Source organism: Magnolia sinica, chromosome 17 (assembly GCF_029962835.1).
Source record: "Magnolia sinica isolate HGM2019 chromosome 17, MsV1, whole genome shotgun sequence".
Classification (NCBI taxonomy): Eukaryota; Viridiplantae; Streptophyta; class Magnoliopsida; order Magnoliales; family Magnoliaceae; genus Magnolia; species Magnolia sinica.
Genome location: NC_080589.1, coordinates 17,004,424 through 17,019,877, shown reverse-complemented (window position 1 = coordinate 17,019,877; position 15,454 = coordinate 17,004,424). Strand labels below are relative to the sequence as shown.

Genomic DNA, 15,454 nt, shown 5'->3' with positions numbered 1-15,454 from the left:
TTGCACCCAACATGAAAAGAGCTTAGAATAATTAGGAGAACGATTTGGTGAAGCCAAATAGGACACTTACTATTTTTGGCCGAAAACCTTGCGCACTAGTAGACATCACGACCGTTTATAAATAGTAAGTTTACCCTTTATATTAAGTCACGGATTCTAGGAGTTTGAGTTGTAGTTTGATTTTGATTTCTTTCCCATTGCTTGGTACCCCTATTTAAAGGGTTGTGAACTCGTTTTTACTGATTCATTAATCAATTCCAAATTTATTATAATTTATTTCTATTTTCTTCTTTCTTTCCTCGTGGATTCGAGAAGTCTCTGTGAGGAGTCCAAAGAAGTTCCGTGGATTCAGAATAGTTATTCTCTTGAGGAAGACGATGCTCGACCTCACGTCCTCCCCTGCGTTAGTTTTTACTTTTTATAGTAAGTTTCGTATGTGGCTTAACCACGTTATTCTCCTAATTATTCTAAGCACTTTTCATGTTGGACACAACTCCTAAAGCCCAATGAATGAAGAGTTATAATCAAACTAAAACTTACTATTTATAGTAAAAACGGAACTAAACATGGAATTTCACCGTCAATAGGATGGAATCTCGCAAATTCGACGTGGGCAACCCGACATAGATGGGTTGGTTGGCTAAAGTAGCTTGTCCTACCCTAAAATCATATATGGTACGTCGAGTAACTCATTCCGGTTTGCAAGATATGTCTGTTTTATGGTTCTGATGGTCTTAATGATTTCTGTCTCTGATCGGCCTTCTCTGATTCATCTTGGACATGAAAGTGTCTGCGGCCTGCTCTACATCAATTCTTGACGCAAATCAACCTCTGAATAACCCCATCATCAACCCTGCATCACCGCGATAACCGATCAATGCCCGCCATGCTCCTTGGCGTGTTGCTGGTGCTCGAGATGGCGGCTCTCCTCGTGGAGAGCGACAAGGTAGGAGAAGATCATGCCGCCAATGCAGACATGATAAAGAGGTTCGATGGAGCTCTTTTGTATGTACTTGGCATGGTAGTTGTCCAAGCCCCAGCTGATCGACTTCTTCAAGTAGTCGATCGACAGCATCGGCTTTATATGGGCCGGCAGATCCCTCACTTTCAGCCCTTTGACCTCGTTGTAGAAGTTCCTCCAAGCCATTGGAGAGAGATTTGAATATTAGAAACCCTAACCCTAGCTTTTCTTCTTCTTCTTTTTCTTCTGCAGAAGCGAGAGAGGAGAAATCTAGCGCGGAGAAATGTCAGAAATGCCCACTTGATTTTCCTTCTCTGCATTTGGTCGCCTCTCTCTCTCTCTCTCTCTCTCTCTCTCTCTCTCTCTCTCGGGCGGGAGAGTTTTGGGGAAAAAAATCTCTCTCTCTCGGGCGGGAGATTTTTGGGGAAAAAATCTCTCTCTCTCTCTCAGGCGGGAGAGTTTTGGGGAAAAAATCTCTCTTTCTCTCTCGGGCGGGAGATTTTTGGGGAAAAAATCTCTTTCTCTCTCTCTTTCTCTCTCTTTCTCTCTCTCTAATCGAGCGGGAGAGTTTTGGGGAAAAAACGGGTAGGGTGTGAAAAAAGGGGTATTTATAGGTATACCCCTCCGGGTCGGATCTGTTTGGGTCGGTTCGGACCCATTCGGTCCCGGTAATCGGACCGGATCTGTTCGAGTACAGTGCTATCCGAACCTAATTCGAAATTAAATCGGATCTGACCGATTAGAATCGATCAGACCCGATCAGACCGTCGGTTCTGTTCGGAACGGTATCGAGTCGGGTCTGGTCGGGTTGGATCCACCGGATCGGGCCCAAGTTGCCCACCTCTACCGGACGGCTTTGGCCGCAATTGGAAACGGACTGGAAACGGAAGCGGGTTGGCTTCTGAACCAGACGGATGTTACGTCACCAAGTTCTTTGGGCCCACCAAGATGTATGTGTTGTATCCACACCATCCATCCATTTGGAGAGATCATTTTATGGAGTGAGCAAAAGAATTAAGCAGATTCAAAGTTTAAGTGGACCCCACCACAGAAAATAGTGGGAGGTGACGGCCACCGTCGAAACCTTCCTGGAGCTGACCATGATGTTTACTTGAGATCCAACCTTTTTATAAGTTAAAAAAGACATGGAATAAGGTAAATCATAAATATTAACTTGATCGAAAGCTTTTGTGGCCCCGAGAGGTTTTAATGATGGGCGTTCAATCCCCATTGCTCTCTACAGTGGGGTGCACTTGAAATTTAGATCTTTCTCACTCTAAGGATTATGCCCTAAAATGATATCACGGAATGGATGAACGGTGTCGATGCAATACATACATTATGATGGCGCCCATGAAAAGTGATGCGTCACTTCAACAGGGGAGTAAAGAAAAAATAAAAATGACTTGAAAATAAAGTTTATGGTCGAGTGCATGCACCGGCAAACGGAGATAGACGTCTAACCGAACTCAAAGTAAAAGAGCATTAATGGTAAGGGAACATGCTATTAGTATTCAACCAATTGTATTTCACCACGTCACTTCAGTAGCGTTTTGGCTACTGAAGTGTTCAGTATCCAATCCACTCCCTTATACGACACTTGCCAGTCGCCACGTGCATATGGTTTTGTGGGAGCGGATTGGCTACTCCCCCTGCCACCAGCCAATGGCTGGTGGTCGGTGCTCTGTGGGCCCCACCATGATGTATGTGTTTCATCCATGCCGTCCATCTATTTTTCAAGATCATTTTATGGTATGAGAACAAAAATGATATATATCCCAATCTCAAGTGGACCACATTACAGGAAACAGTGTTGAATGAACGTTGACCATTAAAAACTTTTTGGGGGCCATAAAAGTTTTGGATCAAGCTGATCTTTCTTTTTTCCCTTCATCTGGGTCTTTATGACCTAATCAACAGATTGGATGTCAAATAAACAGTACAGTGGGCCTTAGGAGGATTTTAATGGTGGATATCTAGTCATTATTGTTTTCCTGTGGTGTGTCGCACCTGAGATTTATATCCCTCTCATTTTTGGGATCAAGCCTTAAAATGATCTTTAAAAATGGATTAAAGGAATGGATGAAAGACATACATCATGGTGGGGCCCACAGAGCACCGAACATCAGCCACGGGGCTGGTGGCAGGGGGGAGTAGCCAATCCGTTTCCAATCGTCTTGAGCTCCTTCGAAATTCCGTACATCTGATCTTCCACGTGGCACGAAGGATGGTGAGTTGGGGCGCGGATTAGCTACTGACAGGTTGAGTAGCGAGACTCGTTGCCGTCACCAAGTTCCGTGGCCCTCACCATGATGTATGTTTTGTATCCACACCTTCCATCCATTTGGAGAGATTATTTTAGGGCAATATCCAAAGAATGAGTTAAATTCAAAGCTCCAGTGGACGCCAGCACAGAAAACGGTGGGACAGTGACGCCCACCATTAAAAACTTCTGAAGGCCACAAAAGTCTTAGATCAAGCTGATATTCGTGTTTTCCCTTATTTCATGTCTTTTTTAACTTTTTGAACAGGTTGGATTTCAAATAAACATTATGGTGGGCCTTAGGATAGTTTTAACGGTGGGAATCACTCTCCCCACTGTTTTCTGTGGTGGGGTCCACTACAGCTTTTTATCTGCCTCATTCTTTAGCTCATTCCCTAAAACGATATCTCAAAATGGATGGACGGTATGGATACAACACATACATCATAGCGGGGCCTACATAACTTGGTGATGTAACTTCAGTAGCCGACTCTCTACTCAACCTGTCAGTTTCTAATCCACGTCCGGTGAGTCGAGGCTGTTCATCTAATGGATCCTACCATTGATGGTGTTCATCGCATTATCGTCCTTCCTATTGATAGCCCTTCAAAGTAGATTAGGTATAATTTACACAAATACGCCTAATCTATGTAGAGATTTCAAAAGATTTCTTAACAAACAATAGCAGTAACATATTAGACAATGCTACGTTAATGTATAAGTGGCCGATATAAAAAACAATAGTAATTAAAGAGACAGTTAAAGTTGCCGGTATATAAAAAAAATAGTAATTAAAGAAACAATCAAAGGACAAAGAAAGAAACAAAGAAATTAAAGGAGTGACGAATGGTTATGGCAATCGTTTTAACAAGAGAAGAATCAAAATGACTGGATTAAAGATATAAATAGTAGAGTAATCAAACCAAACATTATATTTTAATTATCATTTTCAATTATCAGTCAATTTACATTTCATGGAATAATCTTTTTCTTTTCTTATTAAGCAAATTATATTTCTTAGTCTAATCCATTACTTTCATATTGTTGTTTACATTTCATAGTGTAATCCGTAACGTTAACTAGGTACTGGTAAATTTTAGCTGTAATTTGAGTCTATGCTCGCACGCTGGATTCAACTCTTCACTCGAATAAGTGTTTCACAGTCGTTCCTCATGACCGATTGTAAGAATCCCTTTCTCATTTTCATTTATATGTATCGAAAATTCCTTTCGTACGGAAAGCAAAAGTGCAACCCATCATCAAAGGACGAACCCCACCCTCTGAATATCACCTGATCATTTTTACACATTGAGTAAATGGTTGAATAGGCGACCGATCTCACCAGATCTCGGTCATACACTACATGTCTGCCTATCTTGGCGCTTGAAGTCATAGTTGTTTGGTTTGAATTGATCCGCAAATTCAATTCTAACACGCCTGCAAATACGAAGCCAAAAACAGAACCACGTAACAGTTTTTGGCACACCTAGTGGGACTCTATCTCTAACTTATTGGCGTAATATTGCTAATTATGAATAGAAAAGGTGATTGCATTGTTGGGATCGATCCCTCTACATTAACCGCACCACCTCCAATTAAGGAAGTGCCGATTCCAGTAGCCCATTAGGCGTTGAATCTAAACAATAGTCCAATGCCTGCTACTGGGGATTAGGGATGAGTATCGACTTCTCGAACTGTTCTTCTAGACGAGATTTTTGTCATACTTTGAGATTTACAACTGAGCATTCATCTTGTACAAGAATATGGAATGGCCTAAGGAGAGCAATTCCATATTCAAGCTGAAAACACTAATCGATATATGGTCAGTTAGACTGAGGCCATGCATTAATTGATGACTATGATGGCTAAGCAAATGCCATCGGTAATGCAATATAACGCCGAAGAAAGTTCTATCGGCAATGCAGCTCCATTGCCATCCATGTCGCTTCCACAACGGAATCCACCACCAGTCCCACTTCAGGAGATGAGGAATGTTTCACCTTATGTGGAAGCTAAGCGACCAGAGTGAGAGACTAGGAACTTTATACCTTCATGTTTACCGTAGGCGAGCATGAAATGTGAATATGGCTTACCAGCCTTGTTGCTGAAATGTCTCTCTTCATTATGAGCGAAACTTGAAAAATCTACTCTGCCAAAAGGAAGAAGTTGGGTAAGGGTATAGATGTCCAAAATTTTTGGACTCATAGGGCCACATCCGAAGAAGAAGGTGTTTGTGGATGAATTCCAGAATGTTGATGCCGTGGTGAGGAGATGGGGATTGGGGCGTAATCATACAATGATAATTCGGTGCATTCATAAATGTCGATTTCTCTCCAAAAAACCTCATGTTGTACAGTGATACGGTCGAACCAAATGTATCATCCTAGCAAGGGTTTTGACGAAGATCGTGAAGTTTTTAGGGCATTGGAAGGATCGGGAATCGATTGAGACTGAATCAAAATGTTCTCGCTAGGGCAGTTTGGGAAGAAATAGTCTATTGATCGGATCTCATTAATTTCGATCTCAGTAAAGAAGGTTGTGTCACACCTCAAAATTTGAAATTCAAGTTGGCCAGGCTCAAATCCAAATTCCGGAAGAGTGAGGTTATAATATGAAAAATTTTAATTTCCATCACATAATTTCCATTCAATTCCACGAGTAATCAAAGACCAACTAGAAAAAATAAATGGTAATTCATTTTCATTAATTGAATTGTCTACTATTTCAATCATCCAACCTTAAATAAACTTTCTTACATTAAAAATTCAAATTCCACTAGCCTAATAATAGATATATTGAAATTCAATTAATAACGATAGTAAAAAAAATAAATCTTCATGTTGTCCTTCTTGCTCCTCAAACTAAAACCCTACAAAACAATATGTTTGGCTGTGAGCATGACAACTCGTAGGGTTACTTCCATCCCAGGTCAGGATTTACACATTAGTACCATAACACATTTCAATATATTGAGCAGAGATCGATATCAAAAGAACTTCGCATATCAAATTCAATTTAAGACATACTACAAAAAACATAAATCTGAAAAGAGTTAAAATAATTGTCTTTACGTAACTTGAAAGTAATTACCCATGAGCACCACGTGATATCTTTTATGAGTCAATCCAGGGCAGAGCACTGTGTGTGTATCTTTTAGTGAATTACCCATGGTAGAGCACCCGTGTCGATCTTTCAGAAGTGACCCTGGGTAGAGCATACGTGTGTGTATCTTTTAGGGAATTACCAAGGGCAGAGCACCTATGCAATATAACTTGCCAATATAAAATGAAAATCTCATAACAATCCATTATTGAATAAGTATGGCATACTATCATGTGGAAATCAACATCAACAATTTGAAAGAAAAATAATAATACTATTTAATAATTTAAATAAATTTATCTACTACCAGCAGACATGGATAAAATATATTCTGATGCAATTTGAATTAGCATTTAATTCACATCATGCTAGGAAATGGAAATGCATGCCAAACATATAAAGTCTATGCAACCATAACGATGAAATAAAAAGAAACAACACAATATATATATATATATATATATATATATATATATATATATATATATATGTATATATATATATATGTATATATATATGTATATGACATTAATGTGGAGATCACGATTAGGGAGAGATCACCTACCTATTGTGTGAAAATCTGATGCACAAGCTGGTCTTTATGTCACTGGCTAGAAATCTTACCCGACTATGACTCGGATTCGCCCGATGAATCAACACAGCAATTAAGTGATACTAAGTTAAGCTACAACTCTAACACATTAGATTTTCCAAAAATTTCAATACCAAATTATATTTGAAGTTAGAGAATTCTCTACTCACTAAAATTGGATCTTGAAAATAGCATTCATGTTGACTCACTGAGTCACAGTGAAGCAATGCAACAAGAAATGGTGTGACAACAATGGTGATCCAAGAAGCGTAACTGATCTTGTTAAAGGGAAGAGAGTTTATCTCTGACATTAGGGAAAGGTCTGCCCAGCCTCAAGGTTAGGTTGAACTCAACGACTGGCGGTGAAACTTGATGGAGGCAGTTTGACTTACTTCTTCCTCCTCTTTCTTCTTTCTTCTTCTTCTTCTTCTTTTTTTCTTTTTTTTTTAAAAAACAAAATGGGCCCACAGAGATGCCATGACAAATCTACTTTGTCTATTAGTTTTGCCCGTCAAAGTTAGGGCATGGGCCTAAAAATGAGGCTGATCCAAAGCTAAAGTGGACCACACCAAAGGAAACAGTGGAACCCACCATTGAAAAAAAAATAGGGTGTTACAGGTTGGGTTGAGGCAATAATACTCATTGAGTGATGATTTTAAGATGATCTCATTAGTAAACTTTTGGGAAAGGCCTTCTAATATATGTATTAGATCATCTTCTTGGAAGGTTTAAGAGATTGAGGATGAGGAAGCAGCCATTGCTGGTATGAGAGAGTTAAGGCACTATGCCAAAACTGCAAAAAAAGGACGGTCTAAAACCGTCTCAAATGACTAAAAAGGACGGTCATGGACCGTCGCAAGGGCCGTCAAATTTTGACGTGTCGTATTACTTAAAGGACGGTCGAAAACCATCATTTTTATTGACGAAAAAAAGACGGTCATGGACCGTCCTAAAAAAGGACAGTCGTGAACCGTCCTTAAAAAGGACGGTCTCGGACCGTCTCTTATAAGCCTTTAAAGGACGGCCATCGACCGTCCTTAAAAAAGACTGTCGTAGACCGTCTCTGATAAGCCTTCAAAGGACGGCTATAGACCGTCCTTTAAAAGGACGGTCATGGGCCGTCCTTAAAAAAGACCGTCATGGACCGTCTCTTATGGGCCTTCAAAGGACGGCCATAGACCGTCCTTTAAAAGGACGGCCATGGACCGTCCTTAATAAGGACTGTCATGGACCATCCTTTAGAAGAGGGTCACTATACACCTGTTACAATATATTTCATCGTATTCTTCCTGATATACACCTGTTATATAATATATTTCATCATATTCACATTCACATCCATCTAAACAACCCAAACTACGTAAATCCAACATAAACTACATTCATCCAAACATAAACTACATCCATCCAAACACAAGCAATCTTATCCACATTACATTCATCCACACATAAATACATATAAGTTTAACATCATAAATAAAAAAGAAAAAAAATCAGCAACAATTTTCTTTTTGTCTTTCACCTGAAAAAAAAATTAAACCAACAAAACATTATAATTCAGAATCATGAAGAATTGCATAAACTTCTTCCAAAAAAGTGGGCATTTTTTAAAAATAAAACTGATCATTAAAATAGGTTTACGTTTAGGTTTTAGGTTTAGGTTTAGGTTTAGGATTAGGTTTTAGGTTTTAGGTTATAAGTTTAGGTTATAGGTTATAGGTTATAGGTTATAGGTTAAGGTTTAGGTTATAGGTTTTGGTTTAGGTTTAGGTTAAGGTTTAGGCTTAGGTTATAGGTTTAAGTTAAGGTTTAGGTTTTAGTTATAGGTTATAGTATATAGGTTATAGCTTTAGAGAATTGAGAATAGGTTAAGGTTAAGGTTTAGGAAATCGGGTCCGAGTTCGGGATCAGGTTTAGGTTTGGGTTATCAAGTTTAGGTTTAAGTTTTGGTTAGGGAGTTGAGATTAGGATTAGGTGTAGGTTTAGGTTCAAGGATTTGAGAATACATTTCGATTTTAGGTTTAGGTTTTAGGCTTATGTTTAGGTTATAGGTTTAGGTTATAAGTGCAGGTAATGGGTTTAAGTTTATGTTAGGTTATAGGTTAAGGTTTAGGTTTAGGAAATCGGGTTCGAGTTCGGGATCGGGTTTAGGTTTGGGTTTTCAAGTTTAGGTTTAGGTTTAGGTTAGGGAGTTGAGATTAGGATTAGGTGTAGGTTTAGGTTTAGGGATTTGAGAATACATTTCGATTTTAGGTTTAGGTTTAGGTTTTAGGCTTATGTTTAGGTTATAGGTTTAGGTTATAGGTTTAGGTTTAGGTTAGGTTATATGTTAAGGTTTAGGTTTAGGAAATCGGGTTCGGGTTCGGGATCGGGTTTAGGTTTAGATTTTCAAGTTTAGGTTTAGGTTTAGGTTAGGGAGTTGAGATTAGGATTAGGTGTAGGTTTAGGTTTAGGGATTTGAGAATATATTTAGGTTTTAGGTTTAGGTTTAGGTTATAGGTTATAAGTTTAGGTTTAGGTTTAGGTTAAGCTTTAGGTTTAGGTCATAAGCTATAGGTTTAGGAAATTGGGTATGGGTTCGGGATCGGGTTTAGGTTTGGGTTTTTAAGTTTAGGTTTAGGTTTAGGTTAAGGAGTTGAGATTAGGATTAGGTGTAGGTTTAAATTTAGGGATTTGAGAATGCATTTAGGTTTTAGGTTTAGGTTATAGGTTATTGGTTTAGGTTAAAGTTTAAGTTTAGGTTTAGGTTATAAGCTATAGGTTTAGGGAATTGAGAATAGGTTAAGGTTTAGGTTTAGGAAATCGGGTTCGGGTTCGGGATCGGGTTTAGGTTTGGATTTTCAAGTTTAGGTTTAGGTTTAGGTTAGGGAGTTGAGATTAGGATTAGGTGTAGGTTTAGGTTTAGGGATTTAAGAATATATTAGGTTTTAGGTTTAGGTTTAGGTTATATGTTATAGGTTTAGGTTTGGGTTTAGGTATAGGTTATAAGCTATAGGTTTAGGGAATTGAGAATAGGTTATGGTTTAGGTTTAGGAAATCGGGTTCGGGTTCGAGATCGGGTTTAGGTTTGGGTTTTCAAGTTTAGGTTTAGGTTAGGGAGTTGAGATTAGGATTATGTGTAGGTTTAGGTTTAGGGATTTGAGAATACATTTAGGTTATAGGTTTAGGTTTAGGTTATAGGTTTACGTTTAGGTTTAGGTTAAGGTTATAGGTTATAGGTTTAGGTTTAGGTTTAGGTTATAAGCTATAGATTTAGGGAATTGAGAATAGGTTAAGGTTTAGGATTAGGAAATCAGGTTCGGGTTTGAGATCGGGTTTTGGTTTGGGTTTTCAAGTTTAAGTTTAGGTTTAGGTTAGGGAGTTGAGATTAGGATTAGGTGTTGGTTTAGGTTTAGGGATTTGAGAATACATTTAGGTTTACGTTTAAGAAATCGGGTTCGGGTTCGGGATCGGGTTTAGGTTTGGGTTTTCAAGTTTAGGTTTAGGTTTAGGTTAGGGAGTTGAGATTAGGATTATGTGTAGGTTTAGGTTTAGGGATTTGAGAATACATTTAAGTTTTAGGTTTATGTTTAAGTTATATGTTATAGGTTAAGGTATAGGTTTAGGTTAAGGTATAGGTTTAAGTTTCGGTTTAGGTTATAAGCAATAGGTTTAGGGAATTGAGAATAGGTTAAGGTTTAGGTTTAGGAAATCGGGTTCGGGTTCGGGTTCGGGATCGGGTTTAGGTTTAGGTTAGGGAGTTGAGATTAGGATTAGGTGTAGGTTTAAGTTTAGGGATTTAAGAATACATTTAGGTTTAGGTTTAGGTTTAGGTTTAGGTTAAGATTTAGGTTTAGGTTATCAGCTATAGGTTTAGGGAATTAAGAATAGGTTAAGGTTTAGGTTTAGGAAATCGGGTTGGGATTCAGGATCAGGTTTAGGTTTTGGTTTTCAAGTTTAGGCTTAGGTTTAGGTTAGAGAGTTAAGATTAGGATTAGGTGTAGGTTTAGGTTTAGGGATTTGAGAATACATTTAGGTTTTAGGTTTATGTTTAGGTTATAGGTTATAGGTTTAGGTTTAGGTTTAGGTTTAGTTTAGGTATAGGTTTAGGTTTCGGTTTAGGTTATAAGCTATAGGTTTAGGGAATTGAGAACAGGTTAAGGTTTAGGTTTAGGAAATCGGGTTCGGGATCGGGTTTAGGTTTTGGTTTTCAAGTTTAGGTTTAGGTTTGGGAGTTGAGATTAGGATTAGGTGTAGGTTTATGTTTAGGGATTTGAGAATACATTTAGGTTTTAGGTGTAGGTTTAGGTTATAGGTTACAGGTTTAGGTTTAGGTCAATGTTATAGGTTATAGGTTTAGGTTTAGGTGATGGTTTAGGTGTATGTTTAAGTTATAAGATATAGGTTTAGGGAATTGAGAATAGGTTAATGTTTAGGTTTAGGAAATCGGGTTCGGGTTTGGGATCGGGTTTAGGTTTTGGTTTTCAAGTTTAGGTTTAGGTTTAGGTTAGGGAGTTAAGATTAGGATTAGGTGTAGGTTTAGGTTTAGGGATTTGAGAATACATTTAGGTTTAGGTTACAGGTTTAAGTTTAGGTTTAGGTCAAAGTTATAGGTTATAAGTTTAGGTTAAGGTTTAGGTTTAGGTATAGGTTATAAGAAATAGGTTTAGGGAATTGAGAATAAGTTAATGTTTAGGTTTAGGAAATCGGGTTCGGGTTCGGGATCAAGTTTAGGTTTGGGTTTTCAAATTTAGGTTTAAGTTTAGGTTAAGGAGTTGAGATTAGGATTAGGTGTAGGTTTAGGTTTAAGGATTTGAGAATACCCTTAGGTTTTAGGATTAGGTTTAGGTTATATATTTAGGTTTAGGTTAGGTTATAGGTTAAGGTTTAGAGAATTGAGAATAGGTTAAGGTTTAGGTTTAGGAAATCGGGTTTGAGTTCAGGATCAGGTTTAGGTTTAGGTTAGGGAGTTGAGATTAGGATTAGGTGTAGGTTTAAGTTTAGGGATTTGAGAATACACTTAGGTTTTAGGTTTATGTTTAGGTTATAGGTTATAGGTTTAGGTTTAGGTTTAGGTATAGGTTTAGGTTTTGGTTTAGGTTATAAGCTATAGGTTTAGGGAATTGAGAATAGGTTAAGGTTTAGGTTTAAGAAATCGGGTTTGGGTTTGCGATCGGGTTTAGGTTTGGGTTTTCAAGTTTAGGTTTACGTTTAGGTTAGGGAGTTGAGATTAGGATTAGGTGTAGGTTTAGGTTTAGGGATTTGAGAATACATTTAGGTTTTAGGTTTAGGTTTAGGTTATAGGTTACAGGTTTAAGTTTAGGTTTAGGTTAAGGTTATAGGTTATAGGTTTAGGTTTAGGTTTAGGTTATAAGATATAGGTTTAGGGAATTGAGAATAGGTTAATGTTTAGGTTTAGGAAATCGGGATCGGGTTCGGGATCGGGTTTAGGTTTAGGTTAAGGAGTTGAGATTAGGATTAGGTGTAGGTTTAGGTTTAAGGATTTGAGAATACACTTAGGTTATAGGTTTAGGTTTAGGTTATAGATTTAGGTTTAGGTTAGGTTATAGGTTAAGGTTTAAGGAATTGAGAATAGGTTGAGGTTTAGGTTTAGGAAATCGGGTTCGGGTTCAGGATCAGGTTTAGGTTTGGGTTTTCAAGTTTAGGTTTAGGTTTAGGTTAGGGAGTTGAGATTAGGATTAGGTGTAGGTTTAGGTTTAGGGATTTAGGTTTTAGGTTTATGTTTAGGTTATAGGTTATAGGTTTAGGTTAAGGTATAGGTTTAGGTTTCGGTTTAGGTTATAAGCTATAGGTTTAGCGAATTGAGAATAGGTTAAGGTTTAGGTTTAGAAAATCAGGTTCGGGATTTGAGAATAGGTTTAGGTTATAGGTTTTGGTTAAAGTTATATGTTAAGGTTAAGGTTATAGGTTTAGGTTTAGGTTAAGGTTATAAGTTTAGGTTTAGGTTAGGTTATAGGTTTTTGGTTAAGGTTTAGGTTATAGTTATAGGTTTTGAGATTTGAGAATAGGTTTAGGTTATAAGTATAGGTTTAGGGTAGGTTATAGGTTAAGGTTTAGGCTTAGGAAATTGGGTTCGGGTTCAAGATCGGGTTTAGGTTTGGGTTTTCAAGTTTAGGTTTAAGTTTAGGTTAGGGAGTTGAGATTAGGATTAGGTGTAGGTTTAGGTTTAGAGATTTGAGAATACATTAGGTTTTAGGTTTAGGTTTAGGTTATAGGTTATAGGTTTAGGTTTAGGTTTAGGTTTGGTTTTGGTTTTGATTTAGGTTATAGGTTATAGGTTTATGTTAAGGTTTAGGGAAAGGTAATAGGTTTTGATTTAGGTTATAGGTTATAGGTTTAGGTTTATGTTTTGATTTATGTTATAGGTTATAGGTTTAGGTTAAGGTTTAGGTTTAGGTTATAGGTTTTGGGATTTGAGAATGGGTTCGGGTTTAGGTTATAGGTTTTGGTTATAGGTTATAGGTTTAGGTTAAAGTTTATGTTTAGGTTATAGGTTTTGGGATTTGAGAATGGGTTCGGGTTTAGGTTATAGGTTTTGGTTTTGGTTTAGGTTATAGGTTTTGGGATTTGAGAATGGGTTCGGGTTTAGGTTATAAGTTTTGGTTTTGGTTTTGGTTTAGGTTATAGGTTTTTGGATTTGAGAATGGGTTATGGTTTAGGTTTAGAAAATCGGGTTCAGGTTTGGGATTGGGTTTAAATTTGAGTTTTCAAGTTTATGTTTAGGTTTAGGTTAGGGAGTTGAGATTAGGATTAGGTGTAGGTTTAGCTTTAGGGAATTGAGTTTAGCTTATAGGTTTAGGGAAAGCTTAGGTTTAGGTTATAGGTTTTGGGATTTGGGAATAGTTTTAAGTTATAAGTTTAGGTTTAGGTTAGGTTATAGGTTAAGGTTTAGGGATTTGAGTTTAGGCTATAGGTTTAGGTTTAGGTCTAGGTTTAGGTTTAGGGAATTGAGTTTAGGTTATAGGTTTAGGGAAAGGTTAGGTTTAGGTTATAGGTTTTGGGATTTGAGAATAGTTTTAGGTTATAAGTATAGGTTTATGTTATGTTATAAGTTAAGGTTTAGGGATTTGAGTTTAGGTTATAGGATTAGGTTTAGGTTTAAGTTTAGGGATTTGAGTTTAGGTTATAGGTTTAAGTTTAGGTTTTAGGTTTAGGTTTAGGTTTAGGTTTGGGTTTTGGGATTTGGTTTTGATTATATGTTTTGATTTAGGTTATAGATTATAGGTTTAGGTTTTAGGTTTTAGTTTTAGGTTTAGGTTTGGTTTAGGTTATAGGTTTTGATTTAGGTTATAGGTTAACGATTTAGGTTATAGGTTTTTGGATTTGAGAATGGGTTCGGGTTTAAGCTATTGGTTTTGGCTTTGGTTTAGGTTATAGGTTTTGGTTTTGGTTATAGGTTATAGGTTTAGGTTTAGGTTTAGGTTTAGATTATGGGTTATAGGATTTGAGAATGCATTTGGGTTCAGGATATAGGTTTTGGTTTTGGTTATATGTTTTGATTTAGGTTTAGGTTATAGGTTTAGGTTAAGGTTTAGGTTTAGGTTTAGGTTTAGGTTTAGGTTAAGGTTATAGGTATAGGTTATAAGATATAGGTTTAGGAAATTGAGAATAGGTTAAGGTTAAGGTTTAGGTTTAGGTTTGGGTTCGGGATTGGGTTTATGTTTGGGTTTTCAAGTTTAGGTATAGGTTTAGGTTAGGGAGTTAAGATTAGGATTAAGTGTAGGTTTAGGTTTAGGGATTTGAGAATACATTTAGGTTTTAGGTTTAAGTTTAGGTTTTAAGTTAAGGTTTAGGTTTAGGTTAAGGTTGAGGTTTAGGTTATAAGTTAAGGTTTTAGGTCATAGGTTTTGGTTTAGGTTAAGGGTATGATCCCTACAAATACAGATATAAACACGGCCATCTGGCGCAAATGGCTAAGCCCTTCTAATGCTGTCCATACAAAATGGACAGCTTCATCATGGTCATAATAGCGGTTCCCTCTTTCCAGGGAACCCCGTTCTTCCGAATAGCTCCGACGCACATCCGGGTCTGCTCCATTAATTTGATCAAATACATAAACACGGCATGTCCAAATGGCCAGGCCCCTCCAATGCTGTCCATAGGAAATAGACGGCTTCATCATGGTCATAACAGCGGTTCCCACCTTCCAAGGACCCCCGCTCAACATCCGGATAGCTCCGACGCACATCCGGGTCTGCTCCATCAATTTCGAATTAATACATAAACATGGCCTGTCCAAATGGCCAGGCCACTCCAATGTTATCCATAGGAAATGGACAGCTTCATCATGGTCATAACAGCGGTTCCCACCTTCTAAGGACCCCCGCTCAACATCCGGATAGCTCCGACGCACATCCGGGTCTGCTCCATCAATTTTAATCTAATACATTTAAAAATAACATAATTGTATCTAAAAGCATTTAGATACCTGGGGAAGGCCTCCCATATTCGTATTGTTGGTTACTCATCCCTTTGTCTATAAGCCACAATCGACCAACACTTTCTATTGCTACCTGTACTCTGAAACCAACACAAA

At 37.7% G+C, this 15,454-nt stretch overlaps 1 protein-coding gene across 1 annotated transcript; it reads right to left on the bottom strand.

Annotated features, from left to right (window-relative positions):
- Positions 1–816: 816 nt before the first annotated feature.
- On the bottom strand, positions 817–1,241 carry LOC131231060 (uncharacterized). The gene has a single exon (XM_058227149.1). The coding sequence runs from the start codon at positions 1,145–1,147 to the stop codon at positions 875–877; it is 273 nt and encodes a 90-aa protein (XP_058083132.1). The 5' UTR covers positions 1,148–1,241; the 3' UTR covers positions 817–874.
- Between the last annotated feature and the right edge of the window lie 14,213 nt (positions 1,242–15,454).